The sequence below is a fragment of the Suncus etruscus genome, chromosome 4, assembly GCF_024139225.1.
Source record: "Suncus etruscus isolate mSunEtr1 chromosome 4, mSunEtr1.pri.cur, whole genome shotgun sequence".
Classification (NCBI taxonomy): Eukaryota; Metazoa; Chordata; class Mammalia; order Eulipotyphla; family Soricidae; genus Suncus; species Suncus etruscus.
In genome coordinates this window covers 30,989,199-31,010,723 of record NC_064851.1, presented here as the reverse complement: position 1 = coordinate 31,010,723, position 21,525 = coordinate 30,989,199, and the positions used below count along the sequence as shown (strand labels likewise).

The 21,525-nt window shown below is 38.5% G+C and overlaps 1 protein-coding gene across 1 annotated transcript in view; it reads right to left on the bottom strand.

The window, feature by feature from the left end:
- Positions 1-21,525, bottom strand: part of GIPC2 (GIPC PDZ domain containing family member 2) — a 98,701-nt gene that overhangs the window by 58,512 nt on the left and 18,664 nt on the right. Inside the window, exon 2 of the mRNA XM_049771480.1 lies at positions 1,389-1,574. Coding sequence (XP_049627437.1) covers positions 1,389-1,574 — 186 coding nt within the window. The remainder of the gene's footprint in view (positions 1-1,388; positions 1,575-21,525) is intronic.

The window sequence follows — 21,525 nt, the reverse complement described above, 5'->3', positions numbered from 1 at the left end:
GGTGTTCTGGGGGCCCAGAGGCCACTTCCAGAAATATTTGACCTGATTGGTCAGAGGACAAATGTGGGACTTCTCAAGCCCTGCAGTGCTAAAGACCATCAAGTCCACTACAGTGGTGCATGAGGGTCTCCAGAACTCTACTACAGTCCTTGGGGGGGGGTGCTAGAGATTAAACCAGTTTTGCTTTATTATTATCACATGAGTAAACCTCACATATTTTGTGGGGGGCTCACCAAGGACTGTCTATCAGGCTCTAAGGCTACCATTCTCAACTATGTCGCGCACCAAGCATTTCACTTGTTGAATTACGCAGCTCGAATATGCCACCAGGGCTCACCTGGTTGAAGCACACAAGTTATAGTTGTGGTGCTCACCAGGAATCCTTGTGGTGAGATAACAAATGTGGTCCTAGGATAACACACATTTTTGTAGTGCTCAAACACACCTGACTGTGGGACAGACAGAAACCAGAACTGGGATTCAAAGATAGCTAAGCTGCCTGGAAGGAACTCACTGTGTGCAGAATATCAGAGGTTTGAACGTGTGTCCATACACTTACAAGGCAGACATTCTAAGCTACTATTAGTATAATTCCTCCAGGTCATCAAGAGCACTTCTTTTAAAGAAGTAGATATATGGCCAAAAACATGTACACTTGGAAATAACACTAAATTAAGCATGGAAGTTGTCTGGTGTCAATTAGTTACAGACATACAAGAGTGCCTATGCACAATTAATAGACACCAAGCTAGACTTTTTTTTTTTTTTTTTTTTTTTTTTTTTTTTGCTTTTTGGGCCAGTGCCGCTCTGGGCTTACTCCTGGCTATGTTCTCAGAAATTGCTCCTGGCTTGGGGCACCATATGGGGTGTGGGGGAGGGGATCAAATCGCTGTCCATTCTAGGTTAGTGCATGCAAGATGAAAACCTTTACTGCTTACACCAATGCTCCAGCGCCTAGATTTTCATTTTCAGTAAGTTTTAAATTCCAGGGAAGGTTTAAACTGAAAGGAAAATTTTCAAAGAAAAATATAATAAAAATATATAATGAAAATGATAGCAATTAAATCTTTTTTAAAGATCCATTCATCTCCGCCAATAAGGGGCTACTCCCTACAGCTCTAGGATTGGACACTGACTGGACAGTGATAGAGGCAAACCAGGGTTTGGTGGCCACATGGTGTTACTGATACAAACCCAATACCACACATGTCCTCTATTACCTGAGCCATATCCCTGGCTCTTGAAATATTTTTAAAATAAAATATTACTAAACTGTTCATCCCTACTAAATCAGCTATCAGTCTATAAAATTTATCTTCAAATTTCTTTAACCTGACATATTTATCTAAATGTTAGCCCCAAGTCAACAGTTCCTATTTAAGACTTACCTTTATAAAAGCGCCACCAGTACCATTATCCGTAATGGTTAGACCAAGTGAGTCCTCAGATTTGTATATCTTCACTTCTTTTTTTGTCCCTTTCACATGGGCAAATATGAAGTCTTCTAAACCTAATTGCGCTCCTAAAAGTTTTTCCATGTCCACTTTAGGTGTATTTATAGTACAGTATAAGATCTGAAAAGAGAAAAAGAAATATTCTAGATCAGTTTCCCATTAGAAAAACATTCTAGCAATTACTTTAATAAATATGTGCTGTATGGCAGAAATTTTAGATTATGATATTATACCAGAAAATCTGTCTGATAGAGATGATGGCCAAGAGAAACAGTTCATGGAAGTTTGCCACAAATAGCAAAGGGCAGAAAAGGGAACACTGTGACAACGATCACTCTGGACAAGATCTGGGGGCTAAAAAGAAATTAAGTGATATGCATGATAGCCCTTCAGTAACAATATTGCAAACCACAGTATCTAAAAGGAAATAAATTGGAGGGTGAGAGAGAGAAGAAAATGTCTGTTACAGAGGCAGGTAGGAGAAAGAGAAGGGACATTGGTGGCAGAAAATGTGTACTGGTGAAGGGTGTTGTACATTGTATGATTGAAATGCAATCATGAACAACTTTATAACTATGAATCTCATGGTGAATCATTAAAAGAATTTATAAAAAATTAAAATTTGAAAATAGAAAATTATCTTGAATGAAGTCTTAGATACATTATTATACACTGATAGTATGTAACAAGTATTGATTAATTTCTAGAGGTCAACCTCTAGAAATGTACTTTCATTTTATACTGCAGTAATTGAGATTTATAATTAATGAATAAAATGTCAAAAATTGGGGCCTGAGCAATAGCACAATGATAGGGCATTTGCCTTTCAAGCAGCTGATCCAGGATGGACCTCAGATTGATCCCCAGAGTCCTTTATGGTCCCCCAAGCCAGGAGTGATTTATGAGCGCATAGCCAGGAGTAACCCCTTTGCATCACAGGGTGTGACCCAAAAAACAACAACAACATAAAAAATTCAAAAATTAACCATGGCTTGGAAGACAGCTCAGAATACTACACATGCCTGGCATACAGAGGCCTCATTTTATTTCCAGAATTAAATGTATCACTGGGGCATGTTTCCTAATATAGCTGGGTGGATCTGAATAGCACTGAACAGAGAATCACAAGAAGTAGATCCAGAACCCTTGAACAATACTTTGAAGACCAAAAATATTTTTAAAATAAATTTTAAATAAATTTAAATAAATTGTAAAATAAATTGTAAATAAAATAGGGGTCAGAGAGATAGCACAGGGTTAGTGTTTGCCTTGTATACAGACAAACCTGGTTTGATATCCAGTATCCCATATGGTCCCCCATGTACCACTAAAAGTAACCTTTGATCATAGGCCAGAAATAGCCCCAAACATCATTAAGTGTGCCCCCAAATATATATACATATACATATATATATATATATATGAATTAAATAACCCAAAAGGCTAGCGTGCATGCTGGAAAGCCAATTCAAATCCTGAACCATACACACCTCTAGGTACCACCAAGTATGGCCCCCAAAGCCAAAAAGTAAATAAGTATTGTGAAATTCTGTTTCAAGAAATGTCCTTTAGCAAATGGTAGTGATCATTTCTAATAAATTACATTTTAATGATCATAACTTTTTTAAAAATTACTTTTTTAGAAGTTACTTTTTAAAAATAAAATGAACTTGAAAAGTCTTATCCAATTCCTTTTATTTTAGGAAGAAGGATCAGAAGAATATTTGGAGAGGTTAAACCAGCTTGCCCAAATTCACATTATAGTAAAATTAGATAAAAATAAATAAATAAATAATAATAAATAAACTGGAATGCCCCTGATTCAATATCACTATGTACCTAAAATACTACTATGAAATATTTGTAGTCCACTTTGGTCAAAATAAAAAATTATAAAAAATAAATAAATAATAAACTGGAGGGCCAGAGCGGTGACACAAGCGGTATGGCATCTGCCTTGCCCATGCTAGTCTAGGATGGACCACAGTTCAATCCCCCCAGAGTCCTATATAGTCCCCCCAAGCCAGGAGCAATTTCTGAGCGCATAAACAGGAGTAACCCTTGAGCGTCACCGGGTGTGGCCCAAAAACCAAAAAAATATAAAAAAATAAAAAAAAAAATGGAATGGTAGTCTTTATTTGATATGAATTTGCTAAAATATGCAGTATTTATAAAACAGCTACACAAAATGATCTCTCTCATATGTGACATATAATGAAACATAATAGTGGAATAACAAATGACCAAAGGCAACAGAAATGAGGAACATAAGAATTGGTCTTCATGCCACTTGGGGGTGGGGGGGTTGGACAAAGACATGAACAATACAATAATGGAGGGGAAAAATATTCAACTGGAAGAGAAAATACTGAAAGGTAGTAAAATATTATGAACCAAATCCTACTGTCAATAGTTCTGTACATCATAGTGTCAATAGGTATAAAAAATCTTACTTAAAAAGGGGGATAAAATGGGGCCAGAGAGATAACACAGAAGCTAAGGCATTTGCTGGGCACAAAGTCAAATCGGTTTCAATCCCCCACATCCCAAATGGTCCTCCAAGCCCTCCTGGAGTAATTTCTGAGTGCAGAGCCAGAAGTAACCCAGCACAACTGAGTGTGGCCCAGAAAAGGGGTAGGGGAGTACCTCTCAAAAAAACAGGCATATTAGAGGGGAAAAAATTGGGGAAGGAGTTGGTGGAAGAAAGTGGACAATGCTGAAAGGATTGGTGTTAAAACATTGAAACAAAATTCTCAATAACTTTGTAATTCACAATGAATTAAATTTGTAAAATAAAATAAAACTTGCAGTGTTATTTTGTTTTAGGGGAACTCCCATGCAGCGATGGGACCATTCTAAGTGAAACTCAGTCAACTGAGATGATCAGGACCCACAGGGCCAGATGTCACCAAGCCACCCCAATGCTCAGGGCCCTCCAGGGTCACACTCAGTGATGTTTTGAAGGCCAAATGCCAAAGCATGAACCCCCAAATCCTATGCTATTTTCCTAACCCCACAGTACTGCTCTTAAAATGGCTATAATTTGTACTGGGATCATTTATATTATCAAAATATCAAAATATGCAAGAAAGAGAGAGTTGAGAATGTGGCACTGCCTTAGAAATTAGCTCAACAAATATTTATTGAGTTCAACAATTATCTTGTATGAACCAGACCATATAAAGACATTTTAAAACAGCTGTTCTACAGCTGAAAATAGCTAAGAGAAACTTTTTGTTCATTATCAAGTTATGTTTGTTAGAAGGCTTGTTTCAATGCTCACTTTAAATCCTCACACTGAATCCTGGGTTTTATACCTTCCTGATTCCTACTGCCAGCCAGTTTCAAGAGATAAGACAGTGGGTAAGTGGGTACCCAGGTTTAACTCACAGCACAACAGCACTACACAGGATCCCCTGAACACATCAGAATCTGATTATTACTTCTCTCTAATATACAATAATCTCCCTATTATACAATCAAAGGCCAAACAAGATCAAAAAAGTTCTGACCCAGGGCCAGAGAAATAGCATGGAGGTAAGGAGTTTGCCTTGCATGCAGAAGGACGGTGGTTCGAATCCTGGCAACCCATATGGTCCCCCGAGCCTGCCAGGAGCGATTTCTGAGCACAGAGCCAGAAGTGACCCCTGAGAGCTGCTGGATGTTGTAGGGTACTTATCTGAGACCCACCCATTTCTGGGAGGGGTCTTGGGAACCGGATAATAGGTGTGACTTTACCTGCAAAGCCCGGCCCATTCCTGGGAGGGGTCTTGGAATAGGTAGATAAACCCGGAAGCCAAGGGATTAAGGGGCTTTTGCCTTTTGGCCCTGCTGGGCTCTCTGAGGGAGATGGCTGAAAGAGGATAAGACGCAGAGCAAGCCTAGGATGGCTGTATGCTTGAAAGGTTATGAGATAGGCCACACACATGTGGTGGCTAGGGCCTAAATAAAGATGATTCTTCCTGAAGCCTGCCTGTGAGTGAGTGATTTCGCGTTTCACCTGGGCCTGAAACTCGCCGGTTCATGGGGTTGCTGAGCCACGTGGCCTGGGATGGCAGACAGAGAAATCCACCTCCATCCATCGCCATCCAGCTCCATCCTTAATTATTTAATACAACATCTGGCGCTCCGAACTTTGACCTGAATCCTGGACCCAAGAAAACAGCGAATATGGTAAGATTACTGCTCTTCTGTTTCATTTTGGCTCTTTTCAAATGGAGTCAGCCCAAAGGGTTTGACCACATAAAGCCATGTTCAAATATGGCCGCAACCCCTTCCAGGGAAAGAAGGGCAACTGAAAAAAGAGAGGTGGAAGCTTGCATCACCTCCAGCCCAGGCCCAGGCCCAGAACTGAGACTTTGTTACAAGAAACAAAAGCCTCGGCCTGTACAAAAACTGATTAAAAGCTTAAATTGGAAACGAAGGAGAAAAAAAGACTGTATTTAAAATGGACTGATTTTCTGAGAATGACCTTTGGCTTGAATTTGGATTTCGACTTTGGAAATTTCGGACTGAACTTTTAGTTTAAATCACTTGGAACTCTGAACAACCAAAAGCGCCCTGTGAAAATGTGGGCCATAAGCTGCTTCCAAAGTGCTCCCAGAGGGGAAAAAAGGCAGCGGTGAAGCCCCTGCGGCGAAAAGCTCCAAGCGGCAAGCTCCAAGCAGCTCGGCTCGGCTGGGCTGGGCTGGGCTGGGCTCAGTTTGGCCCGGAAAAGCAAAAAACCTGAAATCCACCCTCCAGCGAACCGGCAGCGGGCAGCAAAACCTGCAACCTCATGGTCTACAGAACCGTCTACGGGGCCTGAAACTATGAAAGGAAGCCACGTGGTGAGATCAGCGTGGAACAAACCAGCATCTGAACTTTAAAAGTTTACAGAAGCCACATGGTAAGATCAGCGTGGGACAAACCAGCAAGTTTACAGAAGCCACGTGGTGAGATCAGCGTGGGACAAATTAATCATTTTAAGTATAGGAACTAAGCGGGTAGTCTTATATTTTACTCATAGTTGGTGATGGAATAAGTTTTAGTTAGTTAGTGGTTAAAAAATAAAAATAATAGGAAGGTAATACAGCTTAGCCCATTTAAAATCTGATTTCTAACCACCTGCATCTTTGTCTTAGTCATTTTCTTTATAATTTAAATGTGTTTTGTTGTCTTTCATAGTTAATATTTTCAATTGCAAAATGTTTTACTGTGTATTTTAATGTACTTAGCCTGTTTTTAAAATGTATGTTATGCATGTATGCTAAAGTACTTGTGTATAGAAAAGGTATAGGAACATGAAGGTCCCCCAATATAGTTTAAAAGTATAGAAACATAAAAGTTCCGGAATAATGCTTGGTAAAAAAGCATTAATAGAATTTTAGGTTACAGGTGTAAAGTATATTTTGCAAAAATATGTTTTTGAAAAGGGCTGGTATATTAATTTTCACTTTATTACGTTGTTGCATAAAAATATTAACCCACCTTTGGCTAAAGGTGGAGTCAAAATTACAAAAGGCTCTTTTTATATTTCAAAAAAGGAGGAAATGTAGGGTACTTATCTGAGACCCACCCATTTCTGGGAGGGGTCTTGGGAACCGGATAATAGGTGTGACTTTACCTGCAAAGCCCGGCCCATTCCTGGGAGGGGTCTTGGAATAGGTAGATAAACCCGGAAGCCAAGGGATTAAGGGGCTTTTGCCTTTTGGCCCTGCTGGGCTCTCTGAGGGAGATGGCTGAAAGAGGATAAGACGCAGGGCAAGCCTAGGATGGCTGTATGCTTGAAAGGTTATGAGATAGGCCACACACATGTGGTGGCTAGGGCCTAAATAAAGATGATTCTTCCTGAAGCCTGCCTGTGAGTGAGTGATTTCGCGTTTCACCTGGGCCTGAAACTCGCCGGTTCATGGGGTTGCTGAGCCACGTGGCCTGGGATGGCAGACAGAGAAATCCACCTCCATCCATCGCCATCCAGCTCCATCCTTAATTATTTAATACAACAGGTGTGACCCCCCCAAAAAAAAAGTTCTGACCCAATCGCAAAGGTAAACGAAAGGAGACAGTAATGAAAACAAATATTCACAGAGTACAAAAACAATCACAAACTACAAGGCAAAACCAGTGTCTCACCCATTCCTCAATTCATCCACATCTACAGTGAGAGGTGTAACTGATGAGTGTTTTGTTTTCTGATGAGAGTATAATATGACTGTTAGATGTTTTTGAAAATGTATATTAGTGTAAATTATATTACTTAATAATAGCTCCTATTTCTTATTCTGGTTGTAAGATCAATGCTATAATTTGTCCACTCACAAAATAATTGATAATAGAGAGCAAAAAGAGTATACATAGAATATGATTTATTTGACTCTTTTATCAACATCATGTAGAGTGAAATAAAAAGCTTTCACTTTATCCCCACAAATCTGCTAAGAGAATTCATTGTAAAGCTCAAATACTATTAGTATGAAAGCAGAAATCTAGACAAGAAACAAAACACTAAAAGATAATAACTAACTGGGGGGGGGGAGCCTAAATCAAAAATCTCACACAAAATAAATGTCTGGTTACTATACTCCTTCCTTCAATTTTTCTAATGCACTACAGAGAAAACACAAAGTTTCCTGTAGTTATGGCCTTTCTCCATAGAATAATACTCAATTCAAGACAGCCAAAACTTGGCAGGCTATGTATCAGTTTTTCTTGGAAGGAATGGAACCAGCTAAACCTTCTCTGCATAAAGCTCCCCAGAAAGTTTGCTGTAAATTTGCAGGAATATAATGGTGGCCAGGAAATTAAAGTAAGAGCCCTCAGTATCAGCAATTAGCTAAAGATCCATGATTTCAGATTAGTTCTTGAAGGGACAATAAAAACCTTAACACATGATCTGCAAACACATTATTTACGAATACATCTGTAAATAAACATCTGAAAAATAAAATTCATCCTCATAGATATCATATTTTGTTTTGTATTTTAATGAGGTGAGGGGGATTGGGTGTTCAGTGTTTACTACTCTTAATTAATTTTTATTTTATTTTATTGAAGCCATTGTGACTTACAAAGCTCTTCAGAGTACTACTTCAGTTTTGTGCTCATGGTCATTCTCAGCAGTGCTTGGGGGACCGTGAAGTGCTGGAGATTGAACTGTAATAAGCTGTAACAGGGAAGTTTATTAATCTCTGTATTATTTTCTGTGGCCAATATCACATTTTGAACTAAAAGAATATACCATTTTCTAAATTCTATAACATTTCTGTCATGCCTTCACTTACTAGTACCTATTAGACACCTGGGTTTTGTTTTTCATTTGGTTTTGGCCAGATTCTTTACTGCACACTGGACAAACAAAGATGATAATGACAGTCCCTGTTTAAAACGATATTACATTGAGGCAACATAAAATCAATTGTAATGTATTAAAATACAAGGAGCACATGTGTCACCTGAGTACCTCGTATCTGAGCACAAATGGTCCACATCTCTCCTCATGAGATGTGTACTTTCCTACTTTCATGCAGGACTATGTACCAGGGCTCTCTGCCTTTAGAGGTGTCCATGCTTTCTCTTGAGCATGTTATTCATTACCCTTTCTCCTATCATCTCCCTCCCCTTCCTCAGTACCTCCAAGTAAAATGTTTTTACTTCCAAAGAATGTCATAAATACATAAAGCAAAAAGAAACTTAAATATACATATTATGAACTTTCTACCGTAACTCATATATTTCCTTCCATCCAAAGTCTAAAATGGATGTTCAACTATACCATTTCTACTTAAGATCTGCTCTAGTATGACTGCACACTTTACTACACTTGAAATCTGGAACCTCATTCGAGTATCTGAGTCATCCTAGCTTGAAGTCCAACTGATTTAACAAATATTTTCCTTCTAAGAGATGTTAGTCATCTTACTCTCTGTTACAATGTCTAACATAAGACCTTCTCAGTCTATATCTGACTCATACATATTTTTAATTTTCTATTTCTATTGCAGTCTAAATACATGGTGAAAATATTGTCAATGCTAATGGTTTGATGTACAAAGGTATTGTACCTTCACTACTAGCAAGACACCCAAGGTTACTGTCCTATTTCACTTCTAGTCTACCTCTTGCCCCACCACCAAATACTCCCCCAATAACTCAGGAGTCTAAGTTTTGTAATCAAAATCCAAGGGTTGTTATTATTTGACATTGTCTGTTCACTTGTTTTCTTTCTCTGTATACCACTGATAAGTGAGATTTATTGGTATTTGTCCTCCTGATTTATTTCACTTAACATAATAGTGTCTGATTCCATTCAAATTGCAGTGAACAGAAAGATTTTATTATCTAAACAGCTATATGGCATTTCATTGTGTATATACTACAGTTTAATGCATTCATCTGTCATTGGATATTTTAATTTTTCCCATATATTTTTCCCATATATTCCCATATATTTTCCCTTTTTACTCATTACAATGAATGTAGGTGTACATATATAGTTTGAATCCATGTTTTTCTCTTTGGTGGTAGATTCCAAGAGATGGAATTACATATGGAGGTTCTAGTAATATTTTTGAATAATCTCCATAAAGTTTTCCAGAGGGGCTGAACCAGATAACATTCCCACCAACCGTAAATGAGTTTCTTTTTGATAAGTGACATTCTCACCAACCATATATGAGTTTCTTTTTGATAAGTGACATTCTCACTGGTATAAAGATGATATATTACGGACAGTTTGTCTTGCATTTCTCTGACAACCTGATAACAAACAATTTTTCATATTGTTTCATATTTTCTTTTTGGGAATAGTGTTTATATTAAAAATATAAACTGTTGTAATTCTCTTCAGCTTGGATAAAATATTAAGCAAATTAGTCAGAGGGAAAAAAGGGAAACTAGATGATCTCACTCAAATGTGGTATAGAAACAAGGGAATAGAAAATATAGAGAAACAAGGGGATAGACAGTTTCCAATGATGATTGATGCTTGATCTTGAATTATAAAATTGAAATTCACAACCAGTATAAGGAGAGAGATAGATAGTAAAAAAGAGGTAGATTAGAAGTGACATAATACAATGGTAGAGGGGCTTGAATACTTTGGTGATGGTGAAATACAGTAACTTTTTTTTGCCATTTTTGTTTTGTTTTGAGTTTACCTGGCAGTGCCTAGCACTTATATTTGGCTTTTCCAGTCATGGATAACTCCTGATAGAATCAAAGGACCATGTGCTGAAGATGGAACCTTGGTCAGCCACATGCAAGGTCAGTGCCCTACCCAATGTACTATCTCTATGGCCCCAAAATGTAGTAACTTTTAACATCAAAACCATGTATTCATGGTTACAAAAAAAAAAAAAAGCTAAAATTAGCTTTTAAATTTGGAGAAAGTACAATCGTAAATGACAAGTTAAGTAAAACTACTTGTAAAAAAAAAAGAAAGAAGAAGGGAAATTGGGAGGGATAAATTATGGGTCTAGTGACTAGAACTTAATTTCAACTTTGTACTCTATGAACTAATCTAATCCTTCAACCTCTGGTTCTTATGTGTATCATGGAAATAAAAATTGTCCTATACCTCACTGTTTAAAAAAAAACTCAATAAAACACAATTGTATTAGCAAGAAAATTTAAAGGGCTGAAGTGACTGTTTTGCATAAGAGGTGAAATCTCTGGCACCATATGGTTTCCCACCACAGTTGGGAACATCTCCTGATATAACCCAAAAAAATGCAAATAAAGTAAAACTATATATCAAAATACTTTCTAAACTAAAAGTACTATTATTATCCCTAAAATACAGGTACTTCTTGCTCAATAACATCAAAAAATTTAGTAACTGACAGCTTCTTAAATTCATCTGTCCCTAGAGATATTAGATCTTATTCTTTTTAATGTCATAACCAGATGGATCTTATTTCCCTACATAAATTGTAATTATCTATTTTTTATGATTTAAAGGAAGAATATTATTCCTCTTGACTTATTATTGTTACTACTGCAGTGATCTGGTGGTGTTATGTTTAAATGTTAGTCCAGCTACTCACTGTGGATCACATACACTATGGTTCATACACACTTGATAGTAATGTACCCAAGATTCCAACTTATTTTTTCTCTTTTATGCTATGCTTAGGATCAAACCCAGAGCCTTAGCAAGACCTCTGAGCTATATCCCAAACTTCATTGTATACCTTTTGTTGTATCAGTAGGAATCAAGAGCAGCAAGGCTACTGGGATTATAAAAAGCAAAAGTGGCAGTGCTAGAGATAAAAGAAAAATGCACTTTACCACGGACCTACATCCTACGACTTGTAAACAGCATTCCTTATCACACATTTCTACTTCAACCAAAATATTCCAATTCCCAAATATGGTTATAATTATTCACTCTTGAAACTCAGAATGACTAGATGGAGAAAGTCTAACAACTGTCATTAATATAAGTGTGGCTTTTATTCTAATGGCACCATTCCATAAATCTAATTTGTAATAGGATTAAGTAAATCATTTTTTATATATGTTTTCAAAGATATGCTGCCCGCTGCCCACAAAACAAGTTAAAATATCTCCCAAACACATCAAAATCATTTTTAAAACTTCAGGAAGTCTATTTCCAAATTTCTTTTGTTTCATGTTTTCCTTAAACAGGAACTGAGTTGGCTGGAGAAGCCATGTGTTCCAAAAAGGCTCTAGAAGAAATCATGAGCTTACGTAGCTGACATTATATTATTTCTGAGTTGAGTTCTTTGGTGGGGGCTGGGTCGCACCCAGTGGTGATCAGGACTTACTTCTGGCTCTGTGCTCTGGGGTCTTTCCTGGAGACCAAGGAACCTTATGAAGGTATGGGGATTAAATCTAAATCAAACAGGTGCAAGTCAAGTGCCCTACCCATATATTCTCTCTATGGCTTCAAATTTGACTTTAAATATAAGCAGTTAGAACACATACCTTGTGTGAGTATCTAAAGTATTAGTATTGCTAAATTGTGTTATTATTAGTTGTAGGGGCCACACTGATGGGTAAATCAAATAGGCAAAAACTCAATAAAGAAGATATAGGAGAGAGGCCTAAGCAGATGTAGGGGCTCCTCATTCCCTAAAAGAAGAACATGCTCGAGCCCAGAGAGATAGCACAGTGGCGTTTGCCTTGCAAGCAGCTGATCCAGGACCAAAGGTGGTTGGTTCGAATCCCGGTGTCCCATATGGTCCCCCGTGCCTGCCAGGAGCTATTTCTGAGCAGACAGCCAGGAGTAACTCCTGAGCACCGCCGGGTGTGGCCCAAAAACCAAAAAAAAAAAAAAAAAAAAAAAAAAGAAGAAGAAGAACATGCTCTTCTCCCTATATATGGGACAGTCCTTAAAACTGACTACATAATAGGTCAAAAAACGTATCTCCATGAAATCAAAAAGTTAAAAATCCTATCAGGTATCAGTCCAGACAACAATGCTTTGAAAATAGAGATGAATCACACACAGGAAAAAAATTTCTCAAACACTTGAAAATTAAACAATATATAAATAATAACTTTCTTAATGTAAAACAGGACCATAAAAGCAATTTCTAAAAAAATAAAATAAATATATAAAATAAAGGAGTAACAACTGGCCAAAGGAAACAACTAGAAAGTCGGTTAGTTTCCTGGTAAGTAGAGAATGAAAGGGTTCCTTTGGACACTGATGGGACTAACTTGGCACTCTGGTGGTGGGTGCAGTGTTGGAAAGATGTATAAACAGATGACCTGTCGATGCAGTCACTCTGCATTCAGCCAACTCCATACTCTCAATCTATTCTTGATTCTCGAGTTTAAACCAAGCTGTGAAAAATTATAAGTGCACCTGCCACACTGCTAAATGCTGGCAATCTCAGGAGATGGAGGGCAGACCAAGTCATTGCCCTGCCAAATCTATTTCAGCTTCACCCATCACCCACAACTGCAATTTCACCCGTGGCCCTGCTGACACCTCTCTTTAGGTATGCTGATTTTTAAACTAACATCACTAGGACTTTTTTTGAAATGAGTACTGATACTTTCCTCTATGTTCTCATAAGGAAGTCTAGCGGCCATGGTCCTGCTTCACCACTCTTCTATGACTCTCTGCAGACATCTCTCTGACTAAAACTTCAGCTATGCAGGTATTTAAACTAACATCATTAGGACTTTTTTGACGTGAGTGCTGATACCCTCCTCTATGTTCTCATAAGGAAGACTAGTGGCCAAAAACAGGTTCCCACAAAAGCCACAGTATCAGCAATGATACTTGAATTCTGGGAAAACCCCATTTTTTTTTAAATACTGTCATCTCCAAGGAACACACCAATTTAGATGCCAACATGTATTTGGAGCCATCTATTGTTTAGAAACTAAAGATAACAGAATGATCTATTAGCAACTCGTGTTTACTAAAATATCTAACAATGGCTTAATGACTTCACTGCCAGATACAATAATTTTCACAGATTTTCTTGTTGCTGTACCTCTTGCTTATTTTTTCTTTCTTGCTTCCTTTCTTTTTTTCCTTTTCTTTAAATAATTTCTCTACCATGTACTTGGAAATGCATGTATTATGATCAGCTACGCCAACTATATGATACATGATCTTTAAATAAAGTCATTTATATTAAACAACAAACAACTAGCATTGACAGTACTATAAATTGTGGTATACCTCAATAAAAATGGGAAAGAAAAACAAAGCTTTGATGAGGTTTATGTAACACTTTTTTTTTTTCAATCATACCCGGCAGCAGCACTCAGGGGTTACTCCTGGCTCTACGCTCAGAAATCACTCCTGGCAAGCTCGGAGGACCATATGGGATGCTGGGATTCGAACCACCATCCTTCTGCATGCAAGGCAAACACATTACCTCCATGCTATCTCTCAAGCCCCAATACATTTTTTTAAAAAAAGAAATCCATAACCGTGTAAACTAAAGATGTACCTAAGATGTAAACTGTGCTTGTCACTTCATAACATAAATGAATACTAAATTAATATACTGTATATCTAAATTAAGATAATACTATACATCTATTAAATATATTTAAAATATTTAAAGAAAAGTACTTAGATCGAATGGCTTGAATGGGGCCACAAGGTAGTTAGTACCTAGTGCAAATGGAATTCCAACCCTTATCCAACTGTAAGCTCTTTTTCTGCAATCTTGCCTCTCTGACATCTACTATCTGCAGAGACATGTCATTTACCAATCATTTCCTAAAAGATTAATTCAACTAATCCTAAAGAGTCAATCCAGGAGGCAGAGTACCACTCACTATCACCTGTGCAGAGAAACAAATCACCTTAGCCCAATTAAGTCATTTGCTGAAGGTCCATATAGTAGTAGTATAGGGCAGAATCAGAACTAAATTTCAAACTTAGAATCTTTTTTAACCCAGAATTCTGTAGTCATGCTATAAACTCATCTTAGAATTTCAAACAAGAAAGCAAAAATTTGGGGCCGGAGAGATAGCATGGATGTAAGGCGTTTGCCTTTCATGCAGAAGGTTATCACTTCGAATCCGACTTCCCATATGGTCCCCTGTGCCTGCCAGGGGCAATTTCTGAGCATGGAGCCAGGAGTTTCCCCTGAGCACTGACAGGTGTGACCCAAAAACCACAAAAAAAAAAAAAGCAGAAGAAAGCAGAAATTTTTCTCTAAATGAACCCCAAATATTTCCGTATTACTTAATTTTATTTACTGCAATTTAAAAGGTATTTTTCAGTTTAGTTTTAAAGTTGACTAGTTATGTTATATTTTTATATTACAGTAATTTAAAATCTCAGGCTTTTGGGGCTGGAGACATAATACAAGGATTAAGACAGTTGCTTGCCTTGCATGGGGCTAACCATAATCCCTGGCACTCTCTATGAACCCCCAAAAATCACCAAAAGTAATCCTTGAGAATCAAGCCTATTCTTTTCCCAACATGACACATATTAAATTTCTAATATTCTTTTTTAAATGTGCATCATACACATACAATACCTTTGTTTTCACCTTCTCAATGGCTACCGTCTTCCAGAAACATGTATAAAGCTGGCAACCAGACATATTTAGAAACATGATACTATAAGCTTTATTTAGACCTTCATGGGAATATTACACAAAGCAAACCTCGAACTGTGTAGAACTTTCTATAAATGATTCACTTCTAAATTTGTTGACCTGGGTCAGCAATGACAAGTCTTAAATAAAAAGTGAATCATCCTTTACCCTCTTCCCTCTCTGGTACAACTACTTTTTTCCAGTTGTTTAATAGCAAAACAAAAATAAATATAACCCCCAGATAGAAAGAAATCACATTTGTATTTTAACCTACCAAGTGACTTCCCTAAGTAGCATTTTCTTTTCCTTTCTTTTTTGCAAATATGTTATTCAAGCAACATATACCAAAGAAAGTCAAAATCTCAAACTAATCCTAAAACACTAGAATCAAAACAATGGCATAGGTTTTATTCTTTGTTTTGTAGGCACTACATGGGCACTAATGAGTAAGAGAAATAAAATGTGGAGAAATGAATCAAATATGAATATATATGTATAATATGGATATATAATATCAATCACTTCTCCCCAGGAAGAGTTCTGAGTTCTGTGCTAGTTTAATAAGACTGCAAGTTATACACCAATATTAAAGACACTATAAATCACTAACATTCTTCCTTGTACAATACTGTTTCAAATTTTCCGCTTTCTAAACTACTTATCTTCTTTAAAATCACCTTTTTTGGTTTGGCAGTTTGGATGCAGGACAACTGAAAAGGGAAAGAAAAAACAATAATAAAAAATAAAACATTATTTTTTTAGGAAAAGAGAGAGGGAGGGAGATATGGGGGGAGGAAGGAAGGGAGGAGAAGAAAAGAAGGAAGGAGGGGAGGAAGAAAGGAAGGAAGGAAGGAAGGAAGGGAGGGAGGGAGGGAGGGAGGGAGGGAGGGAGGAAGGAAGGAAGGAAGGGAGGGAGGGAGGGAGGGAGGGAGGGAGGGAGGGAGGGAGGGAGGGAGGAAGGAAGGAAGGAAGGAAGGAAGGAAGGAAGGAAGGAAGGAAGGAAGGAAGGAAGGAAGGAGGGAGGGAGGGAGGGAGGGAGGGAGGGAGGGAGGGAGGGAGGGAGGAGGGAGGGAGGGAGGGAGGGAGGGAGGGAGGGAGGAGGGAGGGAGGGAGGGAGGGAGGGAGGGAGGAAGGAAGGAAGGGGAGGAGGGAGGGAGGGAGGGAGGAAGGAAGGAAGGGAAGGCAGGGAGGGAGGGAGGAAGGCAGGGAAAGAAGGGAAGGCAGGAAGGAAGGGAAGGCAGGAAGGAAAGGAAGGAAAGGAAAGGAGGCAAAAATAAAACATTTTACATCTGACAATAGCATAGCCAGATGCGTGAAACAAGATAAATTATAATGTCTAATAAAATTTTGATTAATCTTTACAATTTACCAAATAAATATGTGAATTCTAAAGATTACCATGTTGTCCCAAAATGGGCACATAATTAGTGTTTTCCTTTTAATTGGCTTTTTGGGACACACCCAGTGATGCTCTGGGGTTACTTCTGGCTATGCACTCAGAAATTGCTCCTGGCTTGGGGGGCCATATGGGACACTGGGGATCAAACAGAGTTCGTCCTGTGTCAGCTGCGTGCAAGGCAAACGCCCTACTGCTATGCTACCATTCCGGCCCCAGTATTTTCTTAATTAGCATATGCGGACGTCATGAAATATTCTGTTCTTATTATTCCAGGAAGCAGACAACTACCAGTTTCAATATGAAATGGCTAAAAAGCATGTGTTATTTACAAAGTACCCAAATAAATCATGGGAAATTAGAAAGTAAGCATGGTGAGCCATTTTGGTGTCATGGTGGAATAAAGAGGAAGAATGATCTAGTCCTTCTAGTCCACACCCCCAAAACTAACAAGGAAAAAAAATTAACACTTTATCCTAAAATTAGGACATTTGAGAAACTAGAAACATCTTAGTAGATAAAAGTTAAAGCTGATTTCTATTCTGAACTAGGTCCCTAAGAGACATTAAGAAAATGTACTCTTGGATAATGGGGTGAAAAGTAAGAAAATAAAGTGTACTATAGGTTCACTACATGAGAGGTGACAAAGGGCAGAGGAATAGCACTTTAATTATTCATTAAAATTTTTGTAAAAGACTAAAAAAAAATCTCGCCTTTGGGTAAAGTCATTGGGACTCAATACGTAAGCATGGAGAATGCTAAATCTAGTGTGTGAAGTTTCTTCTAGAACAGGAATTACTTGACTTTGAATCATCTCCCACCCAGGGAGAGACCAACAGAACAGAAACTGGCAAGAGATGGAGAGAGACTGCCAAGACAGATTTCTGTCACAGACTTGAGACACTTAGCACAGCCCTGTCCGAAAAACTCTCACCTTTGCTCGACATTTATTACTAACCACGGCCCCCATGCTCCAAAGCAGTTCCTTCCCACTTTGCGTGCCAACATTACTAGCATTCCCGCCTGCAAGACTTCTGGGTCTGGGATAGTCGGGCAGTTAGTGAAGAGCAAGAGAGGACCCAGCAGGGTCAGGAGACTTCCCTAAGTAGCTGGCAGGCTACCAGAGGGCTCCATCCTCAGTTCACAGGAATGTCTCACCAGGCAGGAGCCAGGACGAGGAGTACCAGAGACTTCTGGCTCTGCCTTGGGCGCTGACACTGTGCTGTCTCTACCTGCTTCTATTTTGATGTCCCAAGCTCCCTCCCAAAATATCCATAAAGCAAAAGCTACCTTTACCGCTCAGGAAATTGGCATGTGTGGTGTTGCTTTGTTAACAAATGTACAATAAACTTTTCTAAATCTTAGTTTTCTTCTCTTTTTAATAGGTCACATGGTTATAATTATGATTCCAGATCTCAGCTAACCCTGTCGTCCTCAAGTAGTTATTAATATCATTTTGCTCACTTCCCAGAAACACAGTTTATAACAGATTACATGGTCAACTTATATAATGTATTTTTAAGTTGGCCAAATGAGCATGTTCTCACTTCAAGATGTAAGATTAAGACAGCATAGGATTAAAATAAAATATGGATTTAAAAAAATTATAAGAAATAGGGGCCAGAGCGGTGATGCAAGTGGTAGGGCATTTGCCTTACACGCACTAACTTAGGAGGAACTGTGGTTCAATCCCCCAGCATCCCATATGCTCCCCCCAAGGCAGGAGCCATTTCTGAGTGCATAGCCAGGAGTAACCCCTGAGCGCCACTGGATATAACCCAAAAACAAAACAAAACAAAAAGAAATTATGAGAAATAATAATTTGGATACACAAGGAAGGAAAGCACTAGGGGAGTTCTTCCCTTAACACTTAGCATTGAAATAATCTTGACTAAAAGCTTCTAGAAATCAAGTAACAGTGTCCATAACTTGAGCACAATTAAAATTATAGTGAAAAAGGTAGGGCAGTTGAAAATGACATCTAAATGTTCAGAAGAGAAAGATGGTAAAATAAAAGAATTTTATTCTAAGGCCAAATTGTTCATAAGTCTAGACATGACAGAAGGGGCCGAGTGATATTAAAGTGGGCAGGGCATTTGTCTTGCAAGCAGCAGAACTGGGTTAGAATCCCAACATCCAATATGGTCCCCAAGCACTGCTAGAAGTATTTCCTGAATGCAGAGTCAGGGGTAAATCTTGAGTATCACTAGGTGTGGCAACAAAAAAAAATGACACAAGAAAATATAGATGCTATTATAAATAATTTGGGCTATTTAAAATAACAAAAAATAGGAGCCAGAGTGATAGTACAATACAGGGTCCTCAATCTTTTTTGTTTGTTTGTTTGATATTCAGCTGTGCTCAGGGGTTATTCCTGGCTCTGTGCTCAGAAATCACTCCTGGCAGGCTCAGGGATCCTTAAACTTTATAAACAGGGGACTAGTTCACTGTCCTTTAGACCATTGGAGGGCCAGACTATGGTTTAAAATAAAAAAACATGGCCAGAGCAGTGGTGCATGCGGTAGGGCATTTGTCTTGTATGTGCTATCCGAGGAGGACAAACCATGGTTCAACCCCCCGGAGTCCCATATGGTCCCCCAAACCAGGAGCTATTTCTGGTAGCGTAGCCAGAAGGCCAGAAGTAACCCCTGAGTGCCACCAAGTGTGACCCATTAAAAAAAAAAAAAAACTATGAACAAACTATGAACAATAGTGGCCAGTGGCCCCATTGTTTGAGGACTTCTACCTGGGACTGAGAGGAAGAGTCAGAGACAGAGAGAAGGAAGGGAGTTGAAGAGTGCAGCGCACATCCCACACAGGTGCAGTAGTGGCCCAGAATTGCTAAATAGAACAGGCAGCAGCAGCAAAAACACCTGGCAGGCTGGATAAATGTCCTGGGTGGGCCACATGTGGACACAGGTCATAATATGAGGACCCCTGGTACAGTGAGTAGGGCATTCGTCTTATATTCTGTCAACTTGGATTTGAGCCCAGGCATCCCATATGATCTCCCTACAGACTTTAGCACTGCGAGGTGTGGGCCAAAAACCAAAAATAAATAGAATATTTTGTATTAGTGGAGAACCTTGGTTCTGATAAAACTTCTTGTATAAAAGATGGGTTTTGGCTTTAGACAAAACTAAGATCGAAACTATCCCTGACCTGCACAAATGAACTAATTGACTTTTTATCTAAGCTCCAGCTGCTTCATCTACATACAGATCATAATCATTTCTGGACATTGTATTAAGAATTTATATTTCTTATTAAGGTAGTTTAGATAATTCTATAAGTGATGATGAAAGGCATTCAACAATAATTCCCTCCTCCTTAGTTTTCAAAATATGCCTCCCTTGCCCCCACTTACAATTGAAAATGTAGGAAAGTTAAGATAGAAAGGGAAAAGTATAAAGAGAAGAAATAAAGGAAGGTAGCCAGGAATCATAACTAGCATCTAATAACAAATTGCACTTAGAGCACATACTGCTGTGTTAAGGTGAGAAGTTCCACATTTTTTTGTTTGTTTTTTTGGGCCACACCCGGCGGTGCTCAGGGGTTACTCCTGGCTGTCTGCTCAGAAATAGCTCCTGGCAGGCACGGGGGACCATATGGGACACCGGAATTTGAACCAACCACCTTAGGTCCTGGATCGGCTGCTTGCAAGGCAAACACCGCTGTGCTATCTCTCCGGGCCCGAGAAGTTCCACATTTGAGAATCAAGTTTAAGGTTCTGGCTCTGGATTTTGAAGGACAAACTTGTTAATGCCAATCACACGACTGCTATTACATTAATGTCTCATAAGTTTATGCGAATTGTTTGAAGAGTTAATATAGAATTATTACCATTGCCTCAATGGTAATACTGTGTATCTCTTTAAGGCTATTTAAAATTAACACTGTAACTCAAGAACTTGTGACTTTTACAGATATAGATCCTGGACTTCGGCCATTTTGAAGAAGTTGGTTCTGCTCTTTTATGTGTGCTCTCACTATCTTTGGGCTGACTTGAATACAAGAATAAATACACTTTCAGAATGCTCACTTTATTGCACTTTGATCCACTATTTAGAGAAGGTTAGGCATGGCATTTATTCTTTCACTGCCAAGATCTTCTTCTTGTCTTTCATGTCCAAAAGAGCCACAGAATTTCCTGTTATAGTCATGCCCAAATTCCAGCTTCAAACTTCCCATCATAATCTCCACAACCTCAGAGTGTGGAGTACTCTCCCAACCAGCAATGCCAGAGCCTCTGAGATGAGGGAGGAAATACAACTTCTTAGATCTCAATCCAGCAAAGCAGTGACAGTCATCCACCCTTACTTGCCTTTTTTCTCTTGCCTTTGTCAATCTCAGCAATTATCTACCCCAAATAGATTTGTTAACTGCTTTTACTGAATAAATAGTTACCAGTGATAGAGGGTTTTCATAGAAGAAAGCAGATGATGCATATCTTTCAAAAGAGGTGAAGACCTCTTAGAAAGTGTTATCAATCAAGACCTGAAATATAACTCAGTGGTAGACTACAACTCTTGCATATGTAATGCCCTGGGTTTAATCCCTGGCACTGAAAAATAAAGTGGAGAAAAAGGATATAAACTACTTTAAAGACATATTATCAGCTCTGGTGGCACTCTGAACTATGCAAATA